Raw genomic sequence first — 10976 nt, 5'->3', positions numbered from 1 at the left:
CAGGAATGTTCTGTGTGGACTCCAAGCAGCTGCACCAGGAAGATGGGGGAGATGGAGGGAGAGGGGCTGCTTTCCCACACGCTAAGTAGCAGTTTGTCCCACACTGCCACTGATCAGCCCAAGATGGACGAGCGCAAGGCACGTGGGATTGGTGCTACGTGCGCTAGGCCCCGCCTGTACTGTGGGGCTGGGGTTGGAGGAGTAGGAGCAAGCAGGCACATGGGAACACAGTGCCAGCAGGGCCCAAAGCGGGATGGCAACAGCGCAGGGTCCTGGCCAGCAAGGGCTCTATGGAAGCAGGCCAGCTCCCCTCTCTCCCTGTTGGCACAGCCCAGCCCAGCTCCACAGACCCCTGCCAGCCCACGCCCTGCTGCTCCGCTGTGGGCCCCGCCAGTGCTGGCCCTGTGCTCCCACGTACCCGCTCGCTTCCACTGCTTTCCTGCCTGCCCACTGGTGGTTCCTAATCATGTGGCTCCTGGCTGTATGGCCACAACAGCAGGACTCAGCAGGAGCACTGGGGCGATAGTCCGCAGTTCTCCCCTGCCCGCACCCCACCCTTCTTACCTGAATTTCCTGTTCCGGCACAGGGAGACAGGAACAACCCCACAGTCCCAGGCTAGAAGCCTCTGCTAGGTAAGGGCTTCTGACAGGCGGGTGGGCAGGGGGGGGCGGGGGGGGCAGACCTGATTGTTGCAGGATCCTGCTGTGGCTTCCTCTGGGTCCTATTGCCACTGGCTCCTATAATCTTTGACAGGCAGCCATGGGAAAACAAATATAAATTTTCTAAATTTTTTAGGGGCCCCGCAGGCCAGATAGAATGGCCTAGCAGGCCGGATGCAGCCTGTTGGCCACATTTTGCCCGCCCCTGCCTTAGCCCCAGGCTGGGGTCAGAACCAGCCTTGCCTGCTCTGGAGCTGAGGGCAGGTGGTAAGGGGGTAAATGGCTGCCTAAGCAGCAGCAGGGGGGCAGGTGGTAGAGGGGCAAACAGCCAAGGGCACAGGCACCAGGGGCAAGCATGGAAGGGGGGCAGGCACAAAAGGGTTCAGGAGACCAAGTGGCAAGAGGGGGCAAGGTGCAGGGGAAGCAAGGGGCAGGAGTCAGGCTGCTTGCCCACATCTCTGCTTTCACTGCCATAGTGGTGACGGGGGACAAATTTAAGATGACTGTCCTTTCTACAAATGGAAAATTATAACAAATGTATAACGTTTCATGTCTGGAACCTAATTATGGGATGGCCACCTTAAATTAGAAGTTGTCTTGAATTTGGGTATAGATAACTTTCAGGAAAAGGATGCAAAGGAGTTTATTTGCCACGTTCAAAATAACGCTTCTTTAACAGAAATAGGAGCTATGCTCAAGTTTGGTGGTAAAAGATTCATATAGTTAAAATATTTTAAAAAGTGGTGACAATAATTCATCAAATTTAACAGCAAGACAGGCCAGCAAACTCAGCAGCAACTAATCTGGCATGGCTTCTAGTAGCCAGCAATATATGCTTATGTTGCAAAAAAGGGGCCTAGAGAAATATAATATATTTCACATAGGCCTTGTTCTTCATTACAAGGTTAGTTCCTCTCAAGAAAAAAAAAAAAAAAAAAAAAATCACAACAACAGGATTACAATTTTTCTCAAGGTGCTCTTAAAGTACTTATTTTTCAGTTTGCAAAAGACCAGGTAACTACCATGCACTCAAGAATTAGCACAAAATCAAGTAGGAAGCAAACACAAAAGGGGGGTCCTAGTGTCATGCAGATTGCAAAAGCTGGGGAGGAGGATTATCATAAAACTATATGCTAACAACAACATGTTTAGGATACTGGGGGGGGTGTTAGTATCACTGATTCCTTTATCTTAGCTTCAAAGATGGTCAAAACATTGTTAAATTATCCAGGTGTACCATCTGTCTAGATTCTTGTATAAGTAATATGTTGGAGACCTCCCTTTAAGCACTGAAAACATCTTACCTCTTTTTTAGGACGATCTGAAACAAGGCTATCTTCTCCAACTGGGTAAGTGTGGATTAAGACCAATTCACACTTCTGGATTTGCATGAGACTTCCCCAAAAAAGAAGTCACGTGTTAGTAAGCTGGTAACAAAGCTGAAGATGTATACTACAGAATTTAGATCAACACTTGCGCAAGACTAGTTCAAGCTCTTGATCAAGGTAGAACTAAAATCATGAGATGCATATAAAATGTTCTGCACATGTTTTTGCCTGGACTTGATGCATGTTAATGTCTTTAGAAAATACATCATTTATCGTGAGAAAAAAATCAGTATTTCTAACTGAGGCTTTTGGGGGTGCAAAACATCACTGTTCCATGATTAACAGCATAAATCAGTGGTTCTCAGCCTTTTTAGACACAAGTCTTGTTAGACTAAAGGCACCCCTCTGAAAATGCCAGGTTTTAGCTTTCACTCATTTTTTTACTATGGAAAAGCAATAGAGGAATTTTTCTATTACAAAGAACTTGGAAAGGTCAGAACAGATCAAAATCTGAAATGTCTGGGTTTATCTTATGAATTGTATAGATGTTTGCACACCTAACTGTGCTAATATTGTATAGCAATAAAAGGTTCTCATAGTACCATAGTTGAGAACCACTGGCATAAACTGTCATAGCTCAATCCAAGTCCATAAAGCTATGGTAACTGACACCAACTAAGGATGTGCTCCTAAATGTTTTGCAAATATATAACAAATAGCCATGAAATAAAGAAGTACCCATCCTATATCAGAGAACAGGAAATAAAAATTAATAGACTCAATGCTGAACACCCTTGCCTCACAATGGCTAGAGTACCACAGAGAACACAGGGTTGTGTGCAACTTGTCTGAGGTCATCGAACATATATAGCAGCTGAAAAAGAACCCATGTCTTACGATTCAAACCTTTTACTGTATACATTGTGTTCTGCTTTAGTCACCTTGGGCATTTATAAGTGCTTGCACCACAGCACTGGGCACTTTTAAAAGTACCCAGAGCTGGGGTACGTGCATTTGTATAAACGGCAAAATGTACGTCAGTGCTGAGAAAATGGCGGTGCTGAGAAAATGGCGGTGGTGTGCTTTAGAACTAACACATCGGAGGAGCATTAGTTCAAAAGCTGACATTTATACTGCTGCCATTTATACAAATGCATGCAACGCAGCATCAGGTGTGTCAGCTCACGTGTCAAGCAGACTTGATTAATCGCACTGGATCTCCGGCATGTTGGAGCAGACAAATGTATGTGTATAACTGCTTCTTACTTCCCTAACACAGAACTTACACCAAAAGCCAATTTTCTGGAGTCTATTGTATTCTTTCTATACATGTGAAATTAAAAATAGATGAGAGCTAGAATCTCTTATTATTATGATTTATATGGATTATGCAAGTGCCTAGAGGAAAGAAAAAAAGTGGGAACCTAAACTACTTCTATTCTGCACTGTACAGTGTAATACGCAGTCCCTGAGCCAAATAATACAAGCTGAATAGCCAAGGGAGAGATGTGTAAAAGTGATTTAACATTGTGACCCCTTACTTTTTCATCAGTAATTTCTCTCTAAAATTTCAACAGGAAAATTAGGTAAAACTAAAAACTATTTCTAAGCACCTAAGCTTTTACAGTCTAAATGTAACAGCCATGTAAAATGAATTTAGTGCTGCCATCAACATGCATCCCTGAAAACAATAACCACCATCAACATCAGGAACTCACCAAACGCATTACTGATTTAGGGATGTTCCTTACAACAAGACTAAATTATCTTCTCTCTTACAGCTTGCCTATTTAAGAGAGACCAATCTAAAAAACATGTTTTATGTTGAATAATTATGCAAGTAAATAAGTCGATACTCAAGTTCTTGGATTAGAGTCACATTTTACTATCTTTCTCATCTGGCTTTCTTTTCCAGACAGCATTCAAAGTGTCCATCAAAATAAGTTTTCAATAAGATCTATGTGAAACAGGTACATCACTTCTTACAAAGGCAAATAAAAACAAGAGCCTGAAGGATAAAAACAGTGCTTGTGAACTGCATACTCACTGATCTGAATTAGCTGCAAGCTTGTTATGTTCATGAATCGTTTCCTGGACACATTCTTCAAGCATCCGAACATGGCTGTCACTGGAAAACAAAGTAGATGATCGGTCACTAGATTAGTCATTGGTCAAGAGGAGTTTGAAAAGCTTTTCTTGATGTGTTTGTTTCACTAATGCAGTAATTTTGCTTTTCATATAGCAGCAAATAAACTTTTCAATAGAATTTTGTTTTGCATTATTCAGTAAAAATTCTACTTAATACACAAACATAGACACCTCTTCTTTTTCCTTGTACAATGTATACATTAAAAATCTTTCAGACTTCAAAGTTACAGGAGTGGGGCTTGAAGACAGCTAAAGAATTTAAAGCTCAGATTTTATTCTTCTGAAGATAACCAACTCTTCATCTGTTCATCCCTTCCTAACTCACCTGCATCTGCTTTAAATAACTCACTTCTCAAGAACACCCTTCCACTAATGCTTTCCTACTCCAGTTGAGTAGGAACTCAACTACTCGACTACTCAGCTAAAGTTTAGCTGACCTCTGCAAGTGAAGTACTATGTGAGGAAAGAGAGGATTGGTGAATTAGCCCAAAAATGATCTACTGAAGGCATTATGTATATCAAAGCAAGAACACCGAGCAGCATTCAGAAAAGGGAGAAAACTAGGATCAGGTGGGTTTAGTTTAACTCTAAAACAAGTACAAACCTAAACACATATGACTGTATTTTGCCCACCCCTAATATTGTCATATCTGGCCTGCCAATGATTCTATCCAGCCCACAGGCAAGTGGTGGCTTTGGCTCCAGCCTCTGCTGATATCACAGATGTTGGTGGGTGGAAGCAGCTCCGCCTGCCCACCTGGCTGGCACCACGCAGCAGGTCCCAGGTAAGCCGCATTCAGGCCCCGGTGGCTCTGGCCTAATCTGGCACTGCGTGGAAGCAGCCCTTCCCAGAGCCTGAGCTGAAAATGAGCTCATTAAAGAAGGTAGACACTGAATGCCAAATATTCAACAACGAACCTTGTCTGCAAATATTCAACAATGAACATATTTCTAATTTTTTTTTTTTTTTAAACTATGTGGGTGGAAAAGCTACGTGCTTGATTTGTAAAGAAAGTACATCTGTGTTCAGAGAATACAATTTGAATTCACATTGTGAGAGAAAGTATGAATCCAAATATAAGAACTTGTCAGCTGAAGAAAAAGCAAAGAAAACTGAGGAGACGGTTGCTCGAATGCAGAAAAAGCAAAGCAACAGAGATGATGCCTGACTTCGATTTTCTGGTTAATGCACATCAAAGGCTTGTTTCTCTCCACCGAGTGAATTTCTTTGTTTTTCTTTAACCTAATTTTCAATATACATAGTAAGACTTTATTTTGAGTAGGGGTGCACTGATAAAGATTTTTGTGGCTGATACCAACAGCTGATTATTCACCAGGCATATTGGCCAATACCAATCCAATTACAGATTTACAGGAATGAAGCTGGTCAGTGTGGAGAGCATTTCCCTGCAGGCAAGCTTATGGAGGGGAAGGGGCATGGGGCAGATCAAGGCCCTCACAGTGGTCTGGGGTAAAGGCAGCATGGCAGAGAGGCCATAGCAAGCAGCCCACATCTGCCCTAACCCTTAACACAAGTCTAGGGGGGCATATGCACCCTCCCCCAGTGCCTTCCCTGGGGGTGCGCGCAGCACCAGGGAGCCACCCCCAGCTCCATCCTGCTCCCCACCCCCGGTCCCATTTACTGCCCTTTCTGGGCAGTGCTCCAACCCCTGCCCCACTCCCTCCCTCACCGTGGGGGCCTCGATCTGCGACCCTGCACCTCCTTTCCTCCTCAGACTTACCTCTAATTTTGAGCTACTGTACAATTGCCTCAAAAAAACATAAATCAGGCCAACAAATATTTTTTTTAAATAAAACTGAAATATTTTATAGATTTTTTATTTTTAGCAAATGATTTTTTAATCTATATATTTTTTAAATATCTTCACCATTAATTTAGTCTGTGCAGCCCTCAACAGCTCACCAAAACTTGTTAGAGTGGCTCTCCAGCTGAAATAATGGCCCACCCCTAGCCTATACCAACCTTTTGGCATTAGTAATGCAGATTATTCTTCCTCTATTTCCAACACGCTCTGCATTCTCCATTAGCATAGTTCGGGCTTCATGTTGGTACTCTGTAATTTTGCAGAGTGCTTCTACTGCTGTAACCAGTCCATGAAGTATGCTGCAGCATTCTGGGTCTGCATGAGGATTAGGTGGTCCAACAGCTGCTAGAGCTGCCATTAACTGGTTTAAAAAACAAGACAGAGAGAGACAGGTTTTACAGACCCATAACCAACTTTCTGGAAATATTTAGCTCTGAGCTTTCTTTTGTAGTAGATATATTAGTTGGCAACACTCTCTGGACAGCATGATGACAAAAAATACATTATTAATTAAAACAGAAGCCAGTACCTACTGCAAAACAGGTTCTATAACCATCTTCTACTACAGGTTCCTAGTTTTTTTTTAAATCTTTGCCTTTTGAACAGACACTTCTGTTTCTGTCCAAAGGTAAGTTTTTGTAAAAGGAGTCTGTTTTGTTTCTGAACAAAATCAGAAGCAAACAGCATGCTAGCTCAGCAGACAAACCAGGTCAAGTCTAAAGTTATTATTTACCAGCTTTATCCAATTAAAAAAAAAAAAGTTACAAATAAACAATATTAGAGCAACAAATATAAAAGCAAAACTTAAAGATTCCAAAAGCATTGTTACATTTAGATGTACAGCATATATTTATAGAGTATTTCTTTTTACTGTTTTTTTCTTTTTCTTCTTTATAACTTAGCACTGCAAATTACAGTTTGTACTATTAAAACATATAGGTTATGTCATGTTGCAATATTTAAGGGCCTAATCCTGCAAGGGGTTTAAGACCATCATTTCCAACTGAAACCATTAGTTCAGCACCTTGAATGATCAGACCCTCACGTTCCATTTTCAATTTTCACTGAAGCACTCTACTAACAGTTCCCCTCCCCATTATGTAACTGGGAATAACGTAATTAGCCTGCAATGTCCAAAAAGTCTTAAGACCACAGGAAAAGGGCAAGAGGATTTTGGTATTAACGTAAGAAAAAGGAAAGTACTCTTTCTTTATAGACCTGGACAAAGCTTAAATCTTATAAGGTCCTGGACCTTTCAAAGTTTCCAGCAAAATGTAAAACCTCAGGGTCTAACACCAATAATTTTAAGTAGTTTTGCTGGTAGCAACTAAAAGAGTTTAGCTGAACATTATAATACCTTCCTTCTCCATATTATCATTTTATCAATACAGCCAGGCTGAAAGAGAGAGGTTTATCTGAATGCAGATTATGATCTAAGTGGATCTAAGTGTCAATATAGGTGCCTTTCTTACCCAGAATATGTACAAGTTACTATTTTTTATGGTAACACTAGTCCTTGGGTCTTTTCCTTATCAAAATTCAAATTGAGTACCTTTTAACAATTTTGTCAGATTTTCTTCTTTTAACCTCCATGTTTTTTTAGTGAACTTCCTTATGAGATTTTTGAGCTTGGTACAACATGAATCTTACAACTCATCTATTTCCATCTGTTGCAGTTATACGTGTGTGACTTTTAAAAGATAAACAGTATTAAGAAAAAAAAAGATCAGGTGAATAAATTTGCAACTTTCATGTGAGATGTATGCAAACTGGTGTCTTTATTGCCATTCTAGTAAGATGAAAAAATAACAGTCCTCAAAAAAAATCTTATTCTGTGAAAGATACAACACCTCTAAAATCCTTCCTAAAATGACTAACACTTTCTCGGACAAAACTAAAATGTATAATGCTGTTAAAAAAAAAAAAAATTGTATTTGATCATTAATTTAAGCTACAAAACAGAGTATCAAGTACTATTTGTACCTCCTGCAGGTTTTGGTCTTCTTGTGTCCAGGAATTTAAGACATGAGCTCCAGAATCACTTACAATGAAATTCACCTAAAAAAGTTACAAACACAAGCTAAGACAACAGTAACATAATGAATTCTCTTGCCTCATGCAATAATCAGGACTATCTGAAAAGGCAACTTTTCCACCACCTAGTCTTTCCAGTCAATCTTTATTAGCAAACATCATCATTTCATTTACTATGTCAAATGTATGCCATAGGTTATGTCTATTGTATTCAATCAACAAGTTGTTGCAATAAATTACAATTTTCTCTACATTGTAAGCAGAGTACACCCTAGAGATCTTGCATTCAGAAGCAGTGGAATGACAAGACAAAGTATAAAGAAAAAATCATGTAAATTTATTTTTTAAGGAAGTCAGTAGCAATGCTAACTTCATATGTTAAAGCACAAACAAGAAGTCAATTTCAATCCTGAGTTACCATTACAAAAATATTATGAGGTAACTTCCTTACTAACTTAGTAACATTTTCATTAGTAAGAATCATCACTGAGAAATATATGCCATCTGTTATTTAATTAAACACAACATTGAATCAGTCTGTGGAATCTGTCACAAGGAAGTCATTGAGGTAAGTATACTGGCGGGATCTGAAGGCAGATCAGACAACTTTACATACATTTGCTGGGAAGGCAAAAAGTTTCAAGAGAAGTCATTTATGATACTAGCTGATCATGTACATCTCGATTAAGCAAACCATGCAGCTCCACCACAGGAATTAAGCACGTTTAAATGCCTGGCTGAGGTTAGTGAAAATGGTAAAATGCAATTTCTCTGTTACATAACAACAGCACAACAACTTCGTTAACTAAGCAAGAGAGAGCCACAAAGAATTAAACACAGTTAGCACAGACGTGTCAGATGAGTTTATGACAATAGCTAGAAGTTTCAAAAGGGCTTGATGAAATAGTTTTGGGGTGTAGGTTGTAGCCGTGTTGGTCTAAGGACATAGGCAGATGAAGTTCTTGGGATAAATCTGATACCTTTTATTAGCTCAACTGAAATAGTTGGGAAAAATTCTTCTTTGCGAGCTTTTGGGCACAAACACCCTTTGTCAGACTGAGGAAGCATCTGCAGTTTGTCTGTGCTCTTCAGTTGGCATTCTAACTCTATCACCAATTTGGACAAATAATACTGACCTCCCTACCAGAATATGCTTTGATTTCATGTCTTTCCCATGGCAACTGACATTTTCAGGACATTACCTAAAGTTTTACTCAAATGGAGACAAAAGAGCTACTCATTGGGCACATCTACACATGCATTATGGAGCATTAATGCGCAATAATGCTCCATGTAAATTTATTTTTTAAGGAAGTCAGTAGCAATGCTAACTTCATATGTTAAAGCACAAACAAGAAGTCAATTTCAATCCTGAGTTACCATTACAAAAATATTATGAGGTAACTTCCTTACTAACTTAGTAACATTTTCATTAGTAAGAATCATCACTGAGAAATATATGCCATCTGTTATTTAATTAAACACAACATTGAATCAGTCTGTGGAATCTGTCACAAGGAAGTCATTGAGGTAAGTATACTGGCGGGATCTGAAGGCAGATCAGACAACTTTACATACATTTGCTGGGAAGGCAAAAAGTTTCAAGAGAAGTCATTTATGATACTAGCTGATCATGTACATCTCGATTAAGCAAACCATGCAGCTCCACCACAGGAATTAAGCACGTTTAAATGCCTGGCTGAGGTTAGTGAAAATGGTAAAATGCAATTTCTCTGTTACATAACAACAGCACAACAACTTCGTTAACTAAGCAAGAGAGAGCCACAAAGAATTAAACACAGTTAGCACAGACGTGTCAGATGAGTTTATGACAATAGCTAGAAGTTTCAAAAGGGCTTGATGAAATAGTTTTGGGGTGTAGGTTGTAGCCGTGTTGGTCTAAGGACATAGGCAGATGAAGTTCTTGGGATAAATCTGATACCTTTTATTAGCTCAACTGAAATAGTTGGGAAAAATTCTTCTTTGCGAGCTTTTGGGCACAAACACCCTTTGTCAGACTGAGGAAGCATCTGCAGTTTGTCTGTGCTCTTCAGTTGGCATTCTAACTCTATCACCAATTTGGACAAATAATACTGACCTCCCTACCAGAATATGCTTTGATTTCATGTCTTTCCCATGGCAACTGACATTTTCAGGACATTACCTAAAGTTTTACTCAAATGGAGACAAAAGAGCTACTCATTGGGCACATCTACACATGCATTATGGAGCATTAATGCGCAATAATGCTCAGTGATTGGCGCTACTGCACAGCAGCGCTGGCACACTTCTTTTATGTGACGCTAATGGGCAGTAGACTTATTCTACTGCGCCTTAGCACTGCTTTTGGTGTGACACGCTAATGCACAGTAGAATGAGTCTACTGCACTTGTAGCATCTTGTGTAGACATACCCACTGAGTAGATAAGAAATTAATTCCCCCATTTTATAATCCACAATTAGCTAGGTACAATATCAGGCATTTTCCCTCCAAAAAAATCAAATGGTATTGCTCACTGTTGCAGACTGTATACCAGACTGGATATATCAGTGCCTTGATTTTATGTAATAACTCTTATTTCTAGTATCTTTCAAGCTTTAACATAAAAGAACTGTATGTTTATTTTTAATTAACTATTTTCTTTGTGCTAATATTTATTTTAAGTCTGTTTAAATCTGACATCCTTTTTGACACAACTGGAAGATCATCAGAAATGAAGAGGTGTCATAAGAGATAAAAGTTGCTTACTATATAAAAACAAAAGTATAGGAATTGTGCATTTTGTCATTTATCTTTCACCTATGTTCTATTAGCTGTGCTTTGCTTTAGTACTGTAGCTACTGTAAGATAAACAAGCTAAGTCCACACTATGTTTAAAAATTATATTTTTAACTGTAATGTATTGAAGTAATAATGCTACATTGCATTCTACAGCTCTTTCATATATGAAGGTGTTAAACCCCTTTCATTAGCAGGAAT

General features: G+C 39.7%; 1 protein-coding gene across 7 annotated transcripts in view; it reads right to left on the bottom strand.

The window, feature by feature from the left end:
• INTS13 (integrator complex subunit 13) overlaps positions 1-10976 on the bottom strand; it is a 42571-nt gene that overhangs the window by 26914 nt on the left and 4681 nt on the right. For 6 of the 7 annotated variants that reach the window (XM_025191735.1, XM_025191732.1, XM_006035573.3 and 3 more), the window contains exons 3-6: positions 7946-8020; positions 6121-6323; positions 4036-4116; positions 1965-2055 (exon numbers count right to left, since the gene is read on the bottom strand). In XM_025191735.1, coding sequence (XP_025047520.1) covers positions 1965-2055; positions 4036-4116; positions 6121-6323; positions 7946-8020 — 450 coding nt within the window. The remainder of the gene's footprint in view (positions 1-1964; positions 2056-4035; positions 4117-6120; positions 6324-7945; positions 8021-10976) is intronic. The other variant, XM_025191734.1, reaches the window with a different exon arrangement.

Source organism: Alligator sinensis, unplaced genomic scaffold, assembly GCF_000455745.1.
Source record: "Alligator sinensis unplaced genomic scaffold, ASM45574v1 scaffold696_2, whole genome shotgun sequence".
Lineage (NCBI taxonomy): Eukaryota > Metazoa > Chordata > Crocodylia > Alligatoridae > Alligator > Alligator sinensis.
Note: the sequence above shows the minus strand (reverse complement) of the source record. Positions and strands in the feature narration are given on the sequence as shown.